Source organism: Phaenicophaeus curvirostris, chromosome 1 (genome assembly GCF_032191515.1).
Source record: "Phaenicophaeus curvirostris isolate KB17595 chromosome 1, BPBGC_Pcur_1.0, whole genome shotgun sequence".
Taxonomy (NCBI): domain Eukaryota; kingdom Metazoa; phylum Chordata; class Aves; order Cuculiformes; family Cuculidae; genus Phaenicophaeus; species Phaenicophaeus curvirostris.
The window spans coordinates 6105715-6129494 of NC_091392.1; the positions used below are offsets into that span (position 1 = coordinate 6105715).

General features: G+C 40.8%; 1 protein-coding gene across 12 annotated transcripts in view; it reads left to right on the forward strand.

Moving 5' to 3' along the window:
* The window catches only part of CELF2 (CUGBP Elav-like family member 2), a 378130-nt gene that overhangs the window by 264816 nt on the left and 89534 nt on the right, over nucleotides 1-23780 (forward strand). For all 12 annotated transcript variants that reach the window (XM_069870320.1, XM_069870053.1, XM_069870151.1 and 9 more), the window contains one exon: nucleotides 6054-6136. In XM_069870320.1, coding sequence (XP_069726421.1) covers nucleotides 6054-6136 — 83 coding nt within the window. The remainder of the gene's footprint in view (nucleotides 1-6053; nucleotides 6137-23780) is intronic.

The window sequence follows — 23780 nt, forward strand, 5'->3', positions numbered from 1 at the left end:
CCCAGCCATGCACCCGAACTCCTATAGCAATAGGTCTTTTCAGGGGTTTTAGTGGAAAAGAATTCTTTATGTCTTCATTGCCTTTTGGAAAATGACAGTGTAGTGGTGGGTTGGGTTGCAAAGCAAACTGTTTAGGCAGCTGTTTGTGATTTATGGAGCAGGTAATTTAGCATTCAAGTAAACAGCTGGAATGCAAAAGACCCCTTAAAAGGGCAGTCCTGTTCAATTGCATTGTAATGTTTAAGTTTTGGTAGTGAAAGAGTGAATGTGGAAATCAGGAAAGGAACATTTGGAGGGGATAAAGAAAAATAAATTCTCCTGAACTTAAACTAGCTTGAACTGTGCTGGATTGACAAGAAACTACTGTCCCCATTGAGATTCCAAGCTTGTATGAAGCCAGCACCTGTTCTGCTTGCAAATGCACACACAAAAGTGAGCTTCATTCACAGAAAGAAAGAAACATAGCGGGACTTCACTCATTTAGCCTTCCAGGGCCTTCAGTCCCTTGATCTGTCAGCCCCTTAGAATTCAAACGCTGCCTTTAAAGGAATTTTCAATTCACAACATGATGACTTTGTTGATGTCCTGAATGTGAATGTATTTTGAATTGAATTTGTCTGCCAGGATTCCATTACTTGCTAAAAGAATACAGAGTTCAATCATCAGATAATCATTATAGCTGTTTTGAAGTGTTTATTTTATTAGTCTAGAAGGTAAAGCAAATTTCATACTTTTAAGTTGTTGCAGGCTTTGCAGGCGCACCGATAAGCTCTTGTACTTCTATACCCTATGGTTAGGGTTCAGATACTGGCAGCGGGTGATAAAATGCACAACGCAGGAGAGATCCAAACTGACAAATTTTGACAGTTAAAAACTATAGAAACTCATAAATCAGACCAACGAATGTAAGGGTTTGGGGTTTTTTTTAATCCTATATACTTTCTCTTTTAATTCCCAAAAGTTAAATTTTCATGCCTAGGGAGTTGCAACACATTTCTCTTCAAGCAAATCAAAACCTCAGAGCGTCTCATGGAACAACATTCCTGTCCACATCCAAGAGTTATTTTCTCATATTTATGCACGTGTGTCATTCCTATAACTTGAACCTAGGAACCGTATATTCAGTTTAGGCAGTTGTAAGAGCTGTTTTCACACCCGAAGCAAGATGGACGTTGCCGCATCCATTCAAGCATGAAATCCTGGCTGAGAGATTAAGCCTCTTACACAGATCCCAGTGTCGTTAAATGCCAGTGAGGACTGTGTAAGCCACAGCTCCGAGTGAGGAGAGGTTCCTTTTGTTAGTTGTTCAAAATTAGGAATGTAAACAGCTCTCACAGAGTAATTAGTCTGTGCTTGAATTGGAAGAAAGTGATAAAAATAATGACACAATGGGGCTCCTAACAATGTTGTCTTACAGCTGTATCTTGCAGCCTAACAAAGCCATGTTTGCTCTCCTGGGTGGATGGAGGCAAGTGTTCCACAGGTGGCTAATTTGGGTTCTAGAGCAGAAGTCACACAGGACAAAAAGTCTCATTGCAGGAGGTCACTTACAGCTCTTTGAGAAAATCCTCTTGCTCATAGGAGGGAATTTGAAGTTTCATGGTGAAAACTCTGCAATATGTCGTAATTCCACAATGTGCACAAATGTCCTTCGGAAGGTTGCTGCTAGTGGAAGTTCATGGGTACGGTGGTGTGAAAGTCCTCACCATTTGCTCGGTTTTGCCCATCCCTAGCATCTAAATGGGTGCTTTAGTGAAGCCATGGCTGCATTATCCCTGCGTAATCTTGATGCCATCTTTGACAGGGACTCAAGTAAAGCTGTTCCTAGCCATACACAAAGCTGTTTGCTCCTGTCCGTGTCTTGCTAAACAGGTTTGTGTGGAAATTAAATAAATAAAATCTCCACCACCAGTGCTAATTGGTGCCCTTGGCACCCTGAGCAGGGGCTTGTGAATTGAATGTGTCATGGAGAATTGAATGTGTCAACTGTCTCCCAACGGCTGGGACCTTGAGGTCTTTTTCTGGCACTAAATTTCCTTTCAAAAAAAAAAAACAAAAGGGAAAAAAAAAGAGGTAGAAAGGGAAAACAAGCTGAAAACAAGCTGATCTTTTCCCTCTATTAATTAGGTGTTGAATTTGAACATTGTAGTGTCCACACTGCAGCGTTTTCTCATCAGGTGCTTTGAGAAGTATGGCTGGTTTCTGCCTTTGTTTCTCAATCATCCCATTTGTTGCTATCAGACGCTGTGCAACACAGGGTGGCAGGTTTTGTTCAGTCTGTTCAAGCATCTGGCAGGATAGCCATGAAGTTGTTGCTGATGTCCTTAAGGGACTGTAGGGATCTGCATGATTAATTCAGTGTCTTATGTTGTAGTAAATACGGTTCCAAGTAGAGCACAACCAGCTTACCAAAATGCAGGAGATTTGGAGGCACTGACTGCCAGCACAAGCTCCTGATCCTTTGGTCGAGAAGATGCTGGCCAACATGGAGTTAAACGGGGCTGTATTTCAGGCTGTTGAGCATATGCAGAACCATGTCCACAAGCCAATTCGCCTTTGAAGTTGTCCTGAATAGGAGTGGAGAAGGTTATCACTGTCAGGCTTTGAGTTATTTAGATGTCAGAAAAGTTTAGTTGTGGTTCAAGCTGCTGTCAAGCCAAGATTATGTGTGCAGGGAGCTGGAGAGAGGAGGGTTGGTTTGTAGGGTTTGGGTTTTTTTCTTTTAGTAGGAAATTTACTTTTTCTTTTCCAGAGGTACCCCTGGTTTGCCTTTGGTAGTATTACACTTTCTTACAGAAGCGGAGGAAGGAAGGTCATTCCCTTGTTGTCTTTCAGCAGGGGTCAGCTACCAGCTCTAAAGCACAGACTAGCCCTGACCTCTTACATAGGTGTCTATCCATCCAAAATTTCTGTAGAAAGGGCCAGGTTTGGTACTTTGTCCTATGGGATGTGTTACTCAACCAAAGGGATTATACACAGGAGGCATCTTCAAAGTCATCCTGTTGGAGCTGCAGTGGTTTGTGTAACTTAGTGAGCACCTCTGGAAAAGTCCATAGGCGGAGCTGTGGTGTTTCCTTCGGGACCATGTGCACTTTTGCCTTTTTTGTTCACCTGGTTTTCCTTATTTTCTTTTTTTCCTATTTTCTTTTTTCTTTTCTTTTTCTTTACTCCAGCCCTAACATCTTTTGCAGATAGCTTCAGAAATGGGTGTCCACCACTGGTGCCCATGCTCTCCTCAAACCACAGAAAAACACCTCCTGGTTTGTTGTGGTTTTTAAAGAATACAACAGCAAAATCAGTACAGAGAAAGATTTTATCCATGAGGTTTTTCAGATGTGTCCATCTGTAAACTTTTGTCAGGGTCCAATGACCTGCCTGAAACTTCTGCATGTTTCCCATTATGCTGCTGTTTTCTCCCAGTCCTAATTCATAGAGACGTTTTTCTCTCCTGAGCTATTACTTCCTAAAAATGACTAGTTAAAGGGTATTTCACAGCATATTCATCTTTCAAGTGAAGTTCTTTCAAGTAGTGCCAAGGCTGATAAACCAATAGATTTCAGACTGCTTCTTATCAGAATAAACCCACAGAGCTGAAATCTAAAATGAAACTTTTCGGACCCATGGTAAAGGACATGGCAATTACAAAGTCATGACTACAGCTTGATATTTTCCCCTCTGAATCATCTTTCCTGGTTAAAAAGCTTTATATTAAAAAGCTAACAAACTAAATACAGAGACAATAGTAGAAGATACACTGAACCCGGATAGCAGAATAGAAAAAACATTGCAGTACTTTCTCAAAGTCACACTATGAAATGCCACAAACCCATTCTTGTTTCCCATTTTCATTCTGGAGTAAAACAGTTCAAATTTTCAGAGTTTTCTAGTGAAACAGGAGATTTGGAAATGCTTATAGGAAGCACAAATCTTAACAGACTGTGGCTGTCTCTAATAATACCTGCTGAACAATGTTCAGCTCACTGAAATAATTATTAAACCATCTCTCTTGTAAGTTGTGAAATTTTAAGGAACCTCTTGGCACTATGAAAAGGGTTTCTCCCAACTGCATTAAGTCTGTGTTACCTGCCACCCATGTATTGTATTGCCTATGAGTGCTTTTCTGTGTTATGGATAAGCGTGCTGTATTCCAGCTGGGAATACATTATTACCTTTGCTTGTTATAAAGTTAGCGGTCGTCACTGGCCTGGCTGCAAAGCCAGAGGGAGCGTTCACAGTGCAGTGCACAGCTTGAGCCAAGGAAGAGACAGCAGAGGGGGAGTTCTGGATTCAGCCCTGCCTTCCAAGGCATGGTATTGGCCACTCCACACCGTTACTTAAAATGTGCTGTTTGTGTTCTCCTGTGCATGCTTTCCCCAAGGTCCCCTTTGCTGTTACAGGGATGCTGTGAGGATGAACAAAAGCAGGCATACCAGGTGGGATGTGATGTGATGTTTCGCCTTGGTCAACATCAGGGAGTGGTGCAAGCAGCAGATTTTCTCACTGCCTGAAGGACAGATTATTTTATCCATGTCATGCTCCAAGGGAATACTGAGGTTCAAGACCCAGGGTTTCTTCTATTTCCTCTTTGGTTTTGACATTTCTCTGGAGTTGCAACAAATCTCTGTGATTAGAACAGGATTGCTTTCTGATTTATCAGTAACATCTGCATCGCGTTATTTGATATGAAGTAGGTTTTTGCTTTAGTAGCCACTTCTGCCTCCCAGCCAGCATTTCCCAGCTTGTTTTCTCCATGTTTCCCTCTGGCAGCTGGGTTTCTGAGCAGCCACGGTGCTCTATTGGAATTTTGGTGTCTCTTCTTAAAGTGACATGGCTCCTAAGCAAGGGCTGCCTGTGTCCACGGGACAAGGACTGCATTCAGACTCACCCTATTTCCCTTATGGACAGAGAAGGAACGTATTAGTCTTTAAAGGTGTGCCTAGATCACTAATTTACTGTGCTGGGTGGGACCTACTTAAGTTTAAATTTTCCTTGTGTCTATACCTGCATTCTTGTATAATGCACATAAGTGCACAAGTGATGCTCTCAAAGTGGTCTCCCTCCTGCTGGAAGTAAAGTTGAAGTCACAAGCTGTGTTATTGTGTTGAGCATCCCACCTGTAATGTGGGTGCAAGGTCCTCCCACAGTAAGCTCTCCACACATGCCTTGTGCATCCCTGGGAGCAGACTTCATTGCTGTGGGACCTTACAGATTGCAGTGAGTCAATCTCGGTCCTTGTTTCTTTGTCTCACACCTATCATGTTATAGCTGTCCCTTGAGGATCTACCTGTGAGACTTGGCATCACCCTGGGGCAGGTGTTGAGCTGCTTGGGTTGCATGTGCTGCAGGAACAGTTACTTTCCATGTTTGCAATGCAGAAATTGGCAACAACCTGTGTTTGGTCCCACAGACCAAACTTGGACCTTGCTGCCAAAGGGATAAACAAGGGATTAAGGCAACTAAAACTGTCTGCTTTACTGAAGGTTAAACAGATACAGCCTCCCCCAGTGCTGCCAAACATCAGTAACCTACACTATCCCATCAGTGGCAAATTCTCCCATAGCGTATCTTCCTTCTTGTAATCAAGACGAGTGTCTTGCCTCCAGTCCTATCTGGTTTCAAGTGATGGGGAGCAAACCTTAGCTCCTACATGTAAGGTCCTGCTTTAACCTGATTTTCTGCCTGGGATGCAACAATGAATTCCTGCTGCTTCAGCTTGCCATGGTGCTTGAATGCAAAGTATGATGAGGCGCCTTCAGAAAAAATATAACCTTATTTACACTGTACAAAGCCAATTGGATTTTGGTTAACTTAATTTCTAAGTGATTACAGGTCACTAACAATGTAGGTGTGCTATAGATGCAAGTCACAGGGGGTGACTTTTTATTTTAAATCTCACAAGCTTTCTTTTATTCATCTCATTCAGGCAGCCTCATGGTAATTCACATTTCCAGCTTTCATAATGTGTTGTTCAACTAGTGTTTTTTCTCCTTCTCTATTGTACTCTCACAAACCATACTCACTAATTTCTGAAAGCTTTTCATTTCTCTCTATAGGTTGTTGTTTCGTAACATTTTATACAAGAAAAGCTGCTCTTGAGGCACAGAATGCACTGCACAATATTAAAACTTTACCTGGGGTGAGTACATTTACTTTTTGATCCTAATTATTTTATCACCAGAAAAATAGCCCTTTTGCTCAAGATCCTGCTTGATGCCCCAAATGACCTTGATCTCTTCAGGGGAGGGTAGCTAACCTGATGGTCTCTCCTGTAACGGTGCCAGCCCTGTAGCAATGGCATCATCTCAAAAGGCAGTTGCTCTTCTGTAGAAAGTCCCTTGGCTGGAAACAGTGCGGATTCCTGCTGACTAGAGGCAGTTACTGAAGTGCAAGGTAGATTCAATTATTTTTTTTTCTATTTGGGGGGAGGGTGGGAACATATGGCAGAAAAACACTGCACCACTGGGGCTTCTTGCTTGAAAAGGGAGAGAAGAGGAAAAGACAAAATACAGCCAACTTTGTTAAATGCAGCCTTTATCCACGTGGTTTCTAAACAATGTGACTGCATTGGTGTGGTGGCTGCACATCAGGGTCCTGTAGAGCATGATACCATGTAATGGCTTGCACAGTGTCACCTTGTTCTCTGCCGCCACCTCTCCTTAGCAATCTGTTCTCACTGCTACATCACACTGATGGGTGAAAGAGTTGCAGTTGTGTTGTACAAACTGCAGCTTTTGTTATCCTCCAGTATTTCAGACAGAGAGAATTATATTACTGGTAATTGCATGACTTAACTCTGAAATCCTCTTGTTCTAATGTTTTAATTTCTTCTACTGAACATAGCCAAATACTTTGGGGATGGGGATGGAAATATATAAAGGATGGAGGTATATTACCCAGTGATGTAGAAGAAGCATTCAAGTGTTGGAGTGTCTAGTTACAGACAAAAAGACAGATAAATGTGTACAATGCTGTATAAAGAAATAGAACATTGGTTGGCCTGACAGTTATATGGCCAAAATCTCCTTTAGTTCCTATGTGCTGTATGGGAAATTGGACACTGTGTTTGAAAAATTCACATCTGCCCAGCTCACTTTATGCAACTGCTGTTAGGAAAGCCACCTAATCTATCATGGAAATGACCAACGTCGAGAAGTATGTCAGATAGTTACACGTGAGTCCTCCTAATTCACCCAGGTAAAATGGGAGTCCTCTGCCATTTGCAAGTGAAAATGCTGGAAGCAATGGTAGGAAATCTGCAGAGATTGGCCACTTGTGCCACTTCAGACGCAAGTGATTTTTTCTATCAGCTGGACCTTGCAACTAAGCCTGACAAACCTGTCAGTGGCAGACTTAGCTTTTGACGATACAGAGGATAGATTTGCATCCTTAGAGAGAAAGGAAGGCTCTAAGGGAAGATTCACAGTATCCTCTGGGTCTACTACCCCAGCTGTGGGTTCCCATCCCCACTGCCAGATAATCCCATCCCCATCTGGATTCCTATTCCCACTGCTGAGTCCTTAGATGAATACTTTCGAACCCAATTCAGCTAACATTGCAGTTAACTAAACTTGTTGTGTAATTGCTCTCCAACATGCTTTGAATCAGGCAGTTGTGTTGACTGGATGGATGGACCCTCCAACAGGGGTGGTCCCAAGATGCTGGTGCAGCACTCTGCCCAACCAGCATCCTTGGGTCCAGGTAAGGAGTGGGACCCTACCCTGAAGCTCTACAATGAGATCTATACATCTCTCCCCTCAGAAGCAGAGAGGGTCCTTTTGTTTGCTCCTCTGATCTTCCCAGAGCCCCATGAGCCGGCTGCTGTGTTTAAGAGATCTTAGTTCTGCCAGCAGGTGAGTGGGAGGGGCAGGATCCTTCCCCAATCTTCCCAGTACAGGGTGGCAAAGCTGTCTCAGCTCTGCATTGCATCTTCTTTCAGCAGGGCATAATTTTCTTCTCTGGTTTTATACAGCTAACAAGCATGCAGCAGTTAAATATACTACAGTACTTTTTGATTTTTTTTTAAATATACCTCAAAAATGTAATATTTTTTTCTAATGTAACCTCTCGCTCTTTGTTGTTTGAAACTTATCTTTACAAGCTATGTTTCTTCAGTCCTGAGAATACAAACTTCTCTTTTAAGGAAATGTGCAAATTACATTCCCCTGACTCTGGAGCCTGGGCTATAAAAATATTCCTGATACCACCAGAGGTGTTAAGATTTTACTTTGGGACAAGTTGTTATATCTGCTTTTTAAAGGGACACTTCTAATAAAGAGAAGCAACTTACATACAGATTCATTACTTCTATTTGAGAACGATTCAGCATATATTATATAACATATTCTATACTTTGCATGTGCTGTATGCTGACATTCTGCTATGCTGCATCTGTGTATTCCCAAAATAACTTCATTTAAGCACGCTGTAAAGTTGTGGCACACATGCTGAAAACACTTCACGTTAGCAGGATTCTCCTTATATGAATTTTAGCAATTTCGATGTTGTTAGCTCTGGCCTGCTAAGCAGCTTCCACTGAATGAGCAGGAATTGGTAGTGGAGAGGTCCGTGTGTCTTTTTCAGAGCAAATGAAAGCAATCTTCTGGCAGAGTTACAACAAGGGATGAATTTGGATCAGGTTCATTTGGGCATCAAGTGTCAGCTTGCTTCCAGTAAACAAGCTATGGTATGTAGGAGGTTCAGTAATAAGGTGTCTCCTGGAAACAGAAGAATCCGTGCCTACCACTTTTACTGAAATACCACCATGGGTCAGATAAGAGGCATCCTTAAATAGCCCAGAAAGAAAATGTGAGGCAAAGGCAGGTGATTTATTAGTGCAAGGTAAGGAATGATGGCAGGAGCAGGGGCCTGCAGGGATGCTGTGGCAACAACTCGCCTGTGTTTTACCTGCACGCAAGCATAACCCGCACTGCTGCGGAAGCGTGGAGGGGAATACCTCTGCGTTCATTAAATGGTAGAGGCCAGATTACTTCCAGGCTTTGTGTCTTCATTTCTGAAATGCAGACTTGTTCCGTGTGGATCAGCAAGCAGATTTTGGATCAGCACTGGTGAAGCTGAAAAAGTGTTTTGTAGTGTGAAACTTATCCCCCCCTTCTAAGACTGCATGTTCAGTTTAATTTAGGTAGGTATTTGAGCAAAGCCTGCAGTGTTCTGTATCTATTTTTCGTGCAGACCTCGTCCTTAACAGAGACATGAAAACACGAACGCTTGATCTGCTCCTTTGAGCTGCACCCTTTTAGTGGACATGAAGAAAATAAGACCAGACATAAATGATTAATGCAGAATCTTGGAAGAAAATATTGCAGGGTGCCTTGCTGTTTGATTACAAGCCTTGGAATTAGTCAACATTTCCATAATTCTAAACCAATATACACCTGTTTTCCCACTGTGATGTGAAGGCACAACTTAATTTAACAGAAACCCTGCTGTGCTAAATCTCTCATTAAATACCAAGCTAGTTCTGTAATTTAAAGTTGCAGCACCACTATTTTAAGTGAATTGCCTTTGTATTATAAAATTAATAAGAAGCTAATGATGCACTTTGCTGTATTCTCTCAGATTTTTTTTCACAGCAACAACAACAAAAAAGAAAGATAAAGAAGAAAAACATGTCACCAGCTGACATCTCCAGGCTTTTCTGGTTTTAATCATTTTCCTGAGGATAAAATTCATTTAAAAGATTTTTTTAAAATTTTTTAAAACTTTCAACATAAGAAGGATCAAACATCTTCTTTTTACTCATGATTAGTATAATCTCTGTGTTACTCATAATATTCCTTGTCATATGACAGAGCTTTTATCTTTCCCCAAAATGTATTTAGATATCACTTGTTATGGTAGGATTGCTGCTAGGCAGAGCAGAAGATATACAGTGTTTGAGAAATGCAGGCATATTGATATATATGATACATATCAACGAAATAGGGACAGTCCTCTTCTTTACTTGTTGCTAGCATCACAAGTATCATTTACGTCTTCTAAATGAACAACATGAATTTCCAGATGTGTCTTTTCAAATATAACATGCAAATGCATAGCTCATATCTTAGCTCATGGGGATGTGATTTGTATTATTCAACTTACAGTCAGGTTTTCTTGGTTTGGATTTTATTTTAAAAGACAGAAGGGAGAAACAAGAAAATCACAATTTGAAGGTAATAATGATCTTAGAAATGTACTTCTTCAGGATGAGATGCAGAACTGAGGCCTTAACTAGTCTCATCTTCATTAAGAATCTCATGGCTTTGTTAGAGGTGTTTAACTTCTATTCCCTGAGCAAAATAATCCAATAAATTCCTCGCAACTAAATTTCTTCTGTACCTTCAGTTAGATGTAATAATCTTAGTCCCCGCGTGCTCTAATTTGCTGCTTAGTTAAGATTGGCTTTTGTATAGAGGGCAAACCTTTAAGGGCTGTATGCAGGGACTGTTTTACCCGGCTTTGTGGCACTCATATTTTTTGTGGGTTTTTTTTAGTTTTAACATGCATTACTTTGAAAACACAATGTGCTCTGTCTTGCTAATGAGTGAATCTGGTAGGATTTTCTGGCAGGAGTTAAGTGCAGATGGGTAACACAGGCATGAACAAATGCATCTTTAATCTCATGCAGAAGGTATTTGAAGCCAGGAATCAATGGGAATCCATTTGTAAAATCTTGTGCCTATATATATATATATATCTCCATAGCTAAAGGTTATCACTAAGAATAATTAACAGCCCATACGGACTCAGGTATCAGCACTCCTGTGCTTTTAACAGACTAAATGTTTGCACAATTCTTACTTCAATTGGGATATACATATTCCTAGTAAACCCTCTGTATTAAAGTTCTGGCATGAAATTAGGACATTAGGTGTATGAATCAATTTAATAAAGGAATTAACAATAGAGAAATACAGTTTGGGAAAGCTTTCACTTTCTGATAAAATACCATTTACCCAACAAGAAGCAAAAAAATAACTGTATCTCTGATTTTCACTTTACATCATGAGTTCATTTCTAATTAATATCCTGGCACGCTGCTTTCTGGAGTAGCGTTTTAATACCCAGTCCCTTCTCTGCTTTAGGCCTTATGAGTTGTCAGTACTGTATGAACATTATGTAAAAATTACCTGTAATAAAAAGCTAATCATCCAATATGACTTGAATAATAGCCTGAACATGTGATATCAGTGACTTTGAGAGATTTTGACAAACAGAAAGGGAATTCAAAAAGCAATTAAGTTAGTTAGGGGATTGGAGTGATTGATTTATGATGACAAATTAAGCTAATTCAGTACCCATATAGCATGGCCAAATGCTGCTTAATGAAGGATCCAAAAAGTCAAGAACTGTTTAAATGATAAAAATAACCAGATGGGAAAGTGGAGAATTCCCAGGGAGCACCTATTCCTAGGAACTGAGCTATAGGATGTTGAATGATGCTCAGAAAGTGAATCTGGACCATTCCTTCCTTTAAAAGACTGTGCAAATAGAACTGCTTAATGATACATTTTGTCCAGCTCAGAAGTGATTTCTTATTACACAGACTGCTTGAACCTCTGCTCCTTAAGAAAAAAGTTGCACTGATTTTGCCACTTAAATGAAAAATCAATATTTGAACTAAATACATGTACCTTAGTAGAGGGGTGGGTTTGCATCTACCATTACTGTGAAACACAGGATAGATCACCAGCCCTGAATGCATAAAATGGTAAAAACTAACTTAGAAGCCCAATAACATTTGTTTAAGTAGATGAACTTGTAGTTTAATGGCAGAACCATGGGTGTTGTGCAGGCATAAGGAGTGGAGAATATTGACTAAATGAAAATAACTTCTTGAAATCAAGCACACCATTTAATTCATTATTATATTGTCCCCTTTTCTCAATGAAGGATGGGGGGCAGATTAACCTTCCCATACAGCCTGATCATTAGGATAGCTCTCTGGCATGCGGGACAATGCCATTCATATCCACTCTGACTTATTTGTTCTAAGGATTTGACTTGAATTGACCCAACAGAGCCTTCATCACTGGATTTAGTTGAGATTGGAGGTCACCATTTCTCCTGTCAAAGCTTTTCCACTGTTTATGAAAATATTGAACTCTCATAGAGAGTTCTCTTTCTTGGGAGAAAGCAAGGAAAAGCATTTGGTTGGCTAGTACTGAGGGTAGTGACTCAAGAATTGGGTTATGAGTCCATGTTCTAGTAAGTACTTTTATCATTGTGAAAAGCTTGAAACCTTTGGAAGATACTTTCCAGGAACAGGGAAGTGCAGGAAGATCCATTGACCTGAAGTGCTGGGAGAGGGGGTTAGACGTTGATCTGCCTTACTCAGGGGGGGTGATACCATAGGATAACCTCTGGGGTTTGTCAGGAGGGTACAGAGCTGCACAGGGCATGGGTATCAGTAAGCTGTTTCAGAACTTGGATGCTCGTATCAGACTGTTGCTCTTCTCTGGTGCAGCAGAGCTGTGGACAAGCAAAAGCACATTAACCCATCTGTAAATGCAGGCTTTTTTAGATAGTTCTTTTGGAGTAATTCAGGAATTTTAGTTTTGTTTTGGGGCTTTCTGTGCAGTTTTGCAGTATAATAATATTGAGATCAAAACTAAGTAATGCAAAATACTCACTTAACCTCAGAAAAATTCCCTAGTGAGAAGCCCATCACCAAAAGGCCAAACTGTTCTGGCACATTGCACTGGGCTTTATCTCTGATTTCCGTAACTCTGGACAGTTTAGGTCAAATGCCTCCAGAATTTAAGGGCCGACTTAGATCTGTTTCAGCAAGGCTGGAAAATCTATTCACAGGGTATCACTTTCAAGCTGGGTACCCAAAAATTATGGGCTGTAGAACCTTCTGCTGTGCACTTCAGAACAGAAAAGTCTGACAAAACTCAGAGGCCATCACTGGAGTACTCTAGGGGATTGCAGAGCTCACCAAGATTTAGGTGGGATGCTTAGCTAAGGATAATAGCCCAGGCACTCTTTTAAACAGCTATTTATCCTCCTGCTGGTGTTAGCTGTTTTCTGTTATCCGGAACAGAAAGTACAGGTGCTTCAGTCAGCCTCATTAGCACCATGACACAAGCTATTAAAATTGTCTTTGTAATGAAAAACTAGTTCAGGGAGCCTTCCTAGCTGTCTGACTACTCCTATAATAGTGAAATTAGAAAAGCAAACCATAAACAATGTTGTAGGCATCAGAAAGTAACATTGTTAGAGGTGCCCTTGGATGCCATTTACCTGCTTCAATAGCTGAGTTTGGCACCCGTGGATCTAAGTTATAATAGGACTAAAGAGCCTGGGCTTCATGGCATGTTTATAACAGGCAGACTGTTTGTTCAATGTCCTTCTGCCATTGTGTCCAACCCTGTGAACTGTGCTGCTTCTTTCAAAGACCTCTGTTGTGTGGTCTGTGGCTCTGTGCATTGCTGTCAAAGGGATGCGATGTTGTTTCATTTAGTATTTGTACTCCCATGATGATGTGTGAAGCTGAGGCGTCCCTAGCTAGCTTTCTCCCATCTCAGTCAAGTAATGAACCATGCTGTATACATGCACTGTGCTGTTTTACATAACAACATACGTGACAACAGAAAACATAAGTTCTGTCTTCTCTCTGGTAATTAGAAACCCTGTAGTATGTCCTGGAAACAGGTGAAACTGGGTAACTTGACTGAGCTTCCCGCTCTGATAACACATTTTGGGCAATTATATTCTGCCTAATTAAAAATACTCTTTTCAGACCCAGAGAGAGAATTGATTTTTTGCTCATTCTCCAGTAGAAAGTGTCATCTTCATCAGTTTAGTCAGAAGAACATTCTTTGTCTGCTTTTCCCCTCTTACCAGCAGGGTCACTAGGGCTGGTAGAAATACTCACGGAATCATTTGGGTGCAGGCACCTCTTTGGGGTACAGATGTGTTCATCTCATTGTCATGGTAGACGTACAAAACCTTTAAAGACACTAAAATGGGCTGCAGATATCTGCCCTGAGAAGTTAAGGAAGAGTCCTACTTGCAGAGCCTATATTTCAGGTTGTCACTGCATTGAGCAAGTGATCAGTATCCTCTAAAACAGAGAGGAAACATCATCAGTGTGTTAAATACCCTTTTCGGGAAAAGCAGTACTGGAGTGGGGAAGGCCAATGTTTGTCTTACTTCTTGAATGGTCTGTCTTTTCACTTGCAGCATTGTTGAAATCAGTAATGGCTTTGCTCCCAGAATGTAGCCTGAGCATCTCCAGAAGTGAAGAGAAGCAGCCGCTGAAAAACATGCCACCATAACTCCATTCATTAACGAAAGTCTGTCTTGTGCTAGGGAAGTTAAAAAAGCAAAGACTGCAAAAGAAAAAGAAAATGAACTAAATAGCGTCTTAAGCAGTGGTAAACAAAATGTAGCTTCCTTTGTGGTTGATTTTTATCCAGCTGCAGCCAAATATCAAAGTGATATCAAAGGAAAGCTACCCATTAATTAATTCAGACTGACTTCACAAAGAAAACTGGAGCTTTTGCTGATATCTGATTCTGACAACTTCTTAATCTTCACAAGTTGTCATTAAGAGTGGCATTAAAGCAGTCTGCAGTCAATCCCAGCTCTTGCCCTATTGTAAGTCAGAGATGGGCTGTCTCCCATCGCAGGAGTGGGGGGATACATATGCAAGGGTTAGAATAAGCAACTTTGCTTCTTTGTAAATTGAATTTGCAATGTATCAGGGAATCTCATGAATACATTACTTCTGTCATTCATGCTAGAAATGCTCACCCAGTCCCACTTGCAACCATTACAAACTGCAGTGAGTGGAAATATTCTCTTCTGAAGGAGAAACACAGGGAACAAAAAAGAAGGAAAGAAAAAAATGTAATTTATGTTTGAAAGAAATAATTGGAAGCCTGTAACGATCTTTAAGAAAGTACGACTAGAGCCTTATCATTGATTTCAAGATAGAGAACATAGGATTCTGTGTTGGAGAAAATAAGATTGCAGAAAATAAGGTGCTAATCAGAGGATAAGATTAGTTTTAAACTAAGAACTGAAGACCAGGTACCAACATAAGTGAAGCTTGTAATTCCATTGTGAAAATAAACAAAACATTCTAGTGTTCCTTACTGCTGCCAGGATCTCTCAATGGGATTACAGCCTCCTGCAGAGATGCGAAGTACATGATACCTTTGTATTTCCAGTCAACTGTGAATGGCTCAAATGATTGAATGGAGTTTGTGTTCTAGACCATCACTTGAGCAAGTATCTGCCAGACAGCATCTAATATTATTTTGTGGCCAATTGATAGCGATACCTTAGAGGAAAATGTGCTGTGTTATTATACAGTATGTTCATTTCAAATATTGTGAGGAATACAGAGAGGATAAATGCTGTTGCAGGAGTGCCTTGCCAAGCATCCACAGCAGCATGGATGTAGATGGTGCATGTATTTCCTCCAGGGCCAAGTACTACCCAAATTCAAGTGACAAATGGATTTATTTGGAATTATTTTTGACTGTACACAGAACTCAGGATTTACCATCATAAGAGGTAAACTGAAACTTAGATTGCATATCAGGAAAAAAAAAAAAAAAAAACAGTATCTGTCCAATTACAATGATCTTCTAAAAGAAATAAAGTTAAATCACAATCCTTAGGGCCATTTGGTATAGGAAAGAATTAGAAAATATATGATAGGCAGTAATCCTGTGTTGGCACTAAGTCATTCAAGATTACTTATTGGAGTTTTTCATCTCTTACTTCTGCAATTCCTAAGAAGAGAAAGAAATTGATACGCTTGCATAAGTATAGAATCCTCCTACTGGTAGAACAATATATGACTAACCAAAAAGAAAGATGTTGGTAAGTAAGAGCTACAGTCAGCTTAAATGCTACATATCTGGAGGGCTCTGAGGTTTGCTCAGGCAGGCGTGTCCCTCGCCTCTTGTGACCCTATTCATTTTGCAAAGAATGACAAGGATTTATCCCAATTTAAAAGCAGCCTGATAGCTAACAGCTCTCATGTCTGGCACTTGTCTTCCTCCCTGTTGACAAGAGAGCCAAAAATAGAGGGTGTGACTTGGTGAAAATTTCTTTTCTGCACCCATGCCGTCTTCCCCTGTGCTTTCATTGCCCTCTGCTAGCTTCACCGAAGCTGCAACAGCCCTCAGGCTGCATTAGCCCTGCTCAGAAAAAATAGCATACGCCAAGAAAACAGGAGTTCAAGACTTCCCAATAGCTCTAAATGCTGCCTTTGGAGCAGGTAGGGTGAATGATGTAAGAGCTTTGAGCTCAGCTGGTTTTATCAGAGGACTTTCTTTATAGCTCTCCATGGCCTCCAGCTGTTCCACCTGAAGCCATGTCTGCAAAGAGATTTCTTTGACCTTTAGGCAAGTCACACATGAAGATGTTACTCATGGGACACATTGCAGAGAAAACTTCTAATTGGGTAGAATAGCAATATAAAGAATAGCTAAGAGGAGACAACTTTCTCATATTGGCATTTATAGTCACTAGATGAAGCATATTGGTGCTTTTTTTCAAAAGAATCAAAGGATCCAGTCTTTGGAAAAATGTATTAAGGTTCGTATTCAGGGTCAAATGCTAGTTCAGAGCTCTGCAGATGGGTGGAGGCATGTTGATTTTGGCCTTGCTGTTCCTGATACTGTCGCTTTTACTAACGAAAGCTTGATCACAGCCCAGTCCAAATACAACAGCCAGATGGATATGATGCATTCTTCAAAAATATATGTTTCTACTGGTGTTTCCCATTTTTTTGTTGTTGTTGTTGTTTAACTTCCCAAGTATCTATTGGGGAAAATATTTAAATACATTAGGATTCCTTAAAATTAACATTATAAAAATTACTGCATGTTTAGTATGAATAAAAAATACTTTATTCATCCCAAAGAAACCAGTGGCAAAGTATGTTAGCTAGAAATGCTATAAAATTAAAGAGAATAAGTTCATACAAAGAGTGTTAAAATTTACATGGTTACTTAATATGATTCTTACTGATGCTTGTAATTGTAGGAATATACAACTAGATGTTTGGAGTTTTGTGTGGACAGTGTGTTTGTGTGTGCTTGTGGCTGGTGACTGCAATAACATTCTGTTTTCATAGAAGAATCAAATATCGAGCTATCTTTTTTTCATTCTCTCTCCACAGCCAGATTATTTCACCACTGCAGAGTATTGGCATAACACTCAGAGCTTTTATTTGGATGCTGATACTGGATAGTCGTGGAAAATTCCTGTAACTTCAGCTCATGGAGAGCTTAAATAGAATTTATGAGCCATATCCTCATTTGGCATAAAATATTATGGCTCCACTGGTTAAACAATAAAACTGTATGATATACCCCAGCTGATCTCAGTCAGGAGAGTAGGATTTTTGACATCTTCATTCAAAACTTCCTTTCTACCTGAATGCTTTGGCTTTTCTCTGCAATATTTAAGAAAACATCCATGTTGACAAGTGATTTGGGGGTCATATCTGACCTTTGAAGAAATCTGGATTAGTCTGTGTTTGTAACAGGGAGAAATATGACTGACTGACTGCTGGAGAGGTGGGAATTGTGAATCAAGACATGTATTCTTTTCTCAAAACCACTCTGCATCTTTGCAAAGTGAAAATGGCAGCAGCCTCACATCATTGGTGCCAACTCTTTCTATAAATTGTACCCTTTGCACTAATTTAAAGGGTAGAGTTTCAATAGAAGTTATAATTTGGATGCCTTTGGGGCTTATTTTAAACTTACCTCAATCACACTCTTTAGCTATAAGATGTTCTTGCTGGTCCATTGTAATGCAAATACGAAAGCTTTCCAATAAGAAATTTACAAAAAAAACCTTTACATAAAAAAAAATAAAAAAGCTGAAATCCCATAGCCTAGAATCTGAGTTTTGTACCAAATAATAGACTCTAGTTTCTGTCAGAAGAGGAGACCAAGTGCGTTGTTGGATCAAGGTGACCTTGCATGGTGCAGAGAGAGTCAGACAGAAGATCCTCTTCGTAAATGAGCAGAAAAATCTGTGATGTGAAACTGAGAGAGTGGTTGAGGCTAGTTTCTCTCTTATTGAATGAAAGCCAAAAAATGACGATTATAAGTATAGATTAGATAACATTGTGAAAGAAACAGAGCCACTGACTATGCTTTCTTGCCTTTCTGAAACATTGCTTTCGCTGGTCATTCCCTTTAAAGGGTTATTTCCTGGATTTCAGCTTGGCAAAGGTAGAGGACATTGCTGAGCATAATCACATGGTGCTTTCCCAGAGCACAGTTCACAGAGGAGACAGCACATGCAAGCACAGAACAGCATAAATCCTAAAATAAAACTTCTGCAAAACAGGCATTTAATATCCTGGTTGCTGTGTCCTTAGTCACAGCCAAGGCTGTGTTTTGCATTACAAAAGCCATTACATGTTTTTAAAAACCTTTCATTTATACTAAATTTATTCATGGTCATCAGTGGCGTTGTGTTTGGGGAGAGAAGGGGAAAGGGTTTAAGGATTGCTTTGTTTTCTTAATAAATTTCAAAAGGCCACCTTAAATGTTCATGTGGATAAATGTGGAAAGGGAAGTTCATGTCGACCGGGCTCAAACATTAGCACCCTAAAACGTTGCCTGCACACTGAGCATTTGGCAGCAGAACAGGGGGTTTTTAGATCAAAATGTAGAAAGTTGTAAGTCCGCTGTAGTATCGTCTCAGTTATAATGACATAAAGACATAAATGAGAAGGGCAAACTTCCCTGAGCATTGCATCAGGAGTTAGTGCCCCCTAAATAGGGGATTTAACTGTTGCTCAGAGATGAAATGTGAACTATGTCTCTACAGACCACTCAAGTAAGCACAAGCATCTGTTGTGCTGGCTGCCCCTTCTGGGACGGTTAATGGACCTCTGTTTCATTCCCATGGGAGATGGAAAGTCTTTTTGTAGAAGATAATAGGCATGTTTTGGTTTTGTTCTTGTTCTGCTTTCCAAATGTGAATGGGGAGATAGGAATCAGAGGGGTTCAGAGGGGTAGTGCTGTTAGAATTGAAAATTCTCCATTTTAAGTTTCAACCTCCTGTTGACTTCTGGAAGCCAACGCCCGACTAGGGAGATGGAAGAAAGTACAGCTTCAGAACACTTGAGTCACGTCCAGTGAGACATTGACTTTAAGGTTTGTGTCATGGTGGGAATTCAGTCCTGGCATTTTAAGTCATGCTGGGCAAATCCACTCGATGCAGTGCAAGGCTGTGTACTTATTAGCTGAGATCCCAAATCCATGACAGCTTGTCTGGTATTTGGTTCCTCCAGCTATCCTGGATCACTGCTTCAGGTTCTTATGTTACCTCTTGAGGAGGGCATCTAGGGAGTAGTACTGTAAAAAAAAAATAAATGTGTGTGGTGTACCACCACTCACTAGTACTTTACCTATACCTGGTGGTAATATTACAACATTTCAACTTGAGATACTTGGCCTTGGTTGTGGAATAATGCCAGATGAATCACATATAGCCTCTGTGCCTTTCCCCACATCAACTTACTCTCTGCTAAAAGGAGATAGCAACAGTAAGGACCTCGCAGTGATGTTAGGAGAAATCAATTAGAGTGAGAGGAGGTCAGGCTCTGCTGTGGTGCAGATAGCTCAGCTGCCTCTCTTCGGATAGTCATTCTGGGCCATGCAGTGCCTCCCTGTGTGACACTGGGCAAACTACTGTTTCACTGTGCTTCGTTTTCTGCTCAGAAACATGGACAGTAATTTTTGCTCCTTACTGTTACCTTGAACGGGTTTTGAAGCAGTCAATTAATGTCACAGAGAGACTTTTGTTATCTTTCTGTGCCTTATTGTTTTAATGCAAAGGGGGGATAAAAAAGCATTGGCATGCAAACTTCAATTGGCAAAATGTCAACAAAAGTTATTGCCACTGCAGATGAGATGGATAACTCTTGTTGTTAAAATAATATCTGGTGTTTTGCTCAGATGTCTAATGGGTTTGCTTTTTAAGCATGGATGATACAAAATATCCCCAAGGCACTATACCCAACAAGATATAGAATCCCACTTAATGTCTATTTTTAGGATTGAATAGGTTCTGTAAAGGCTCATTTGTTTGAAGAAAAGATACTTAATCACTTTGGCTTCCATGTGATTTTGAAGAGAGAAATTTTGGTCTTACCACCCCTTCCTTATCTCACATGCATTTGGCTTGCTTGTGTCCTGGAGTTGTTGCCATTTGTGTGGGCAGTTTGAAATGAAGGAATAAAATAAATGGAGTAGAACTGCTAACAGAGCAACTGTGATTATTTGTACTTTAGGAAGTGAAGTTGTCACTTCTAAGACAGCCAACGTTTTTATTCCTGTATAAGAGTACAACTTTTAAAGGACATCGTGTTATAGCCTAATTAGTAAATGTATGGGAGGAACAGCAGGATGCAGGGCTAACTGCAGAAGTGATCACTAGAATATTATTATTATTGTTATTATTATTTTAAAGTGCAGCATTGTTTTTAGTCACTTGAGCTAATGTTCAGTTTAACTTGAATTTAAAACACAGACTGTAGTGGATTGGAAATGACTGAGTTGGAAAGCTTCCAAAAGTCTTTGAATTTCAGCAGTTTTTAGTGTTCCACGGTAAAAGAAACAACTTGTTTTAAGCAAGCTATATTCTTGTTTCTCTGCTCTAAATAGAAAATAATGATGTTATGCATTACTGCATGAACTATATTTGGCACCCACCAGCAATATTCATTTTCTCCTGCTTCTCTCCCTTCCTTCTTCCCTCCCTCCTTCTCTCTCTCTCTCTCCAAAATATGCAGATATATCTAGATATAGATATAGATATATTTAGATATGTATGTCTGGATGCCAAGCAACAGACCACATTCTTTGCTACTAAACCTGTATGAACACCTAACACAGTTTAAATCCCTTGAATTGGGATTTATGAAAGTATGGCAGCAATCTTCTGGCTGTGCCATTGCTCAGGCAGTTAGAGCTACTGCTTTGCATTTATTTGTGAGAGTCTGTGTGATGGATGCACATTTGTCCTCCTTTTACCCATGAATAAACTAAGCTAAATGATTTAAATTGATACTGGGAATGCAAAATTCTGCCTGTGCTGGTAAAGCGAGAAGGACTGTGGCACTGAACTCAGTGCTGGCTGGTACATTTTGGACCGGTGTCTGGGCATATTTAGGGGAAAAACATGAGCTAGACAGTGTTCCCACTAGGCAGTATGGACAAGGGCGTCCTGTTTTGAGAGGAAGAAGTGCAGCTGTGGAAATGCAAGCTGTGCCATGCCACTTCTCTTAAGAGCCAAAGAGCAGTCCCTTGCGTCTTTTATTCACTAGTATTTATTTGGCCTCAGAGACTGTCCTCAGTTCCTGGAGAAGTTCCCTGAAGCTGTAGCCAGATATTGATGGTGTAATTCAAGTTAGTTTGACCTCAGAGAAGTTGTTCTAAACAGTTCTCTTTGATAGGAAAATATACCTCTTTTACTTCTGGGAAACTTTTATCACTTGTGAGTCAGAAGGGTTTAAAAAAGCAAAACCAGTTGGCATTGAAGTGATGTGAGAAATGTGTTCAAGAGCTCCTCCAAAAGGATCCTTCTGAAAAACTTGGGAGCTAAGACCTGAAACAAGTGGCTGGGATGTGTGTAGAGCTACTTGCGCATGAAAATTCAGAACAACAACGATCTTTGAAGACAGTGAAAATCACTTAATTTTCTGGTGCTCATGCACCATTTTCTCTTCTTTCCTCAGTTTTTTTGTAGGTCAGTACTTTCCTTCCTGACTTCCAGACTCAGTGAAGCTGTTCATGAAACAGGCAGGTAGAGGTTTGGGTTCTTCTTTGTATCCAGGGAAATCCAGGCCTGTCAGTCTGACCTCAGTGCCAGGGAAGGTCATGGAGCAGGTCATCTTGAGTGCTATCACATAGCACACATTAGATAACTGGGTGATCAGTCCCAGTCAGCATGGGTTCAAGAAAGGAAGGTTCTGCCCAACTAACCTGATCTCCTTCTGTGACAAAATTACCCACTTGAGGGAGAGGATGAGGGAAAGGCTGTGGATGTAGTGTACCTAGGCATTAAGAAAGCCTTTGACACTGTTTCTCATGGTATTCTGCTTGAGAAACTGCCTGCCATTGACCTGGACAGACATGCCCTCTGCTGGGTTAAAAACTGGCTGGATGGCTGGGCCCAAAGAGTTGTGATAAATGGAGTTAAGTCCAGCTGGAGGCTGATCACAAGTGGTGTTCCCCAGGACTCAGCACTGGGTCCAGTTCTGTTCAATATCTTTATTGATGATCTGAATGATTGAATGAACCCTTAGTAAGTTCGCGGATGACACTAAACTGGGAGGAAGTGTTGATCTGCATGAGGGTAGGGAGGCTCTAAGGAGGGATCTGATCAGGCTGGATTGATGGGCTGAGACCAACAGGATGAGGTTCAACAAGGCCAAGTGCCCAGTCCTGCACTTGGGACACAACAACTCCGTGCTGTGCTACAGGCTTGGGGAAGAGTGGCTCAAAAGCTGCCTGGTGGAGAAGGACCTGGGGGTATCAGTTGACAGTGGCTGAACATGAGCCAGCAGTGTGCCCAGGTGGCCAAGAAGGCCAATAGCATCTTGGCTTGTACCAGCAACAATGTGGCCAGCAGGATCAGGGAAGTGATTGTACCCCTATAGTCAGTATTGGTGAGGCTGCATCTTGAATCCTGGGTTCAGTTTTGAGCCCCTCACTACAAGAAAGACATTGAGATCCTGGAAAGTGTCCAGAGAAGAGCAACGAGGCTGGTGAAGGGGCTAGAGAGCAGGTCTTACAAGGAGCAGCTGAGGGAACTGGGACTGTTTAATCTAGAGAAGAGAAGGCTGAGGGGAGACCTTATTGCTCTCTACAACTGCCTGAAAGGAGATTGTAGCGAGGTGGGTGCTAGTCTCTTCTCACAAGTGACAGGTGATAGGATGAGAAGGAATGGCCTCAAGTTGCACCAGAGGATGTTCAGAGTAGGTATTAGGAAAAATTTCTTTGTTGAAAGGTTTATCAGGCCCTGGGACAGGCTGCCCAGGGAAGTAATTGAGTCCCCATCCCTGGAGGTATTTAAAAGACGAGTAGATGAAGTGCTTAGGGATATGATTTAGTAGTGGGCAGGTACGGTTGGACTCGATCTCAAAGGTCTTTTCTAATTTAGCAGTTCTATGATTCTATGATTCATTTTGTTGGATCATTGGTCTAATTAAGGTGCATTCACTAATTGGATCAGGAGCCTGAAGGAAACTTCAAATTCATACCCGGTCCAGAGTTAAGTAAAGAACATAAATTTTTTATGTTGGCGCCTCTTTAGGTGCTTTTCTTCCCCCATGCCCTTTCTTCCTCTTTGGTTTTCCTGTTGGTTCCAAAAAGTCTGTGGATTTATAATCCTTCTCCTAATAAGAATAAAGGGTTTTATTAAGGTCTGACAACTTTTCTTCTCTCTCCCACATTCTTTCCTGCCATTTTACAATTCTGAGATGTACAAAATATGAAGGAAGTCCCCTTTGTCTTCAGCAGTGACTGACAGTAGCAAGAAGCAAACCCTAAAGTGCTAGAAATTACAAGATACGTACAAGCTGTCATCATTTGATCCTATTGCAGTTTGTTTGGTTTGGATATTACCTGAATAACCCAAGTTCTTCAAATTTATCCTGGGGAAGGTTTAACTCAATTCTGTGTTTTGCTTCCCCACAATGCAGTCCGTGAGGATGACTGGTAAGGGACAAACTGAGCTAGGACATGGCTAGAGACTTACAGCCACAGGAGATGACGGGGAAGAGA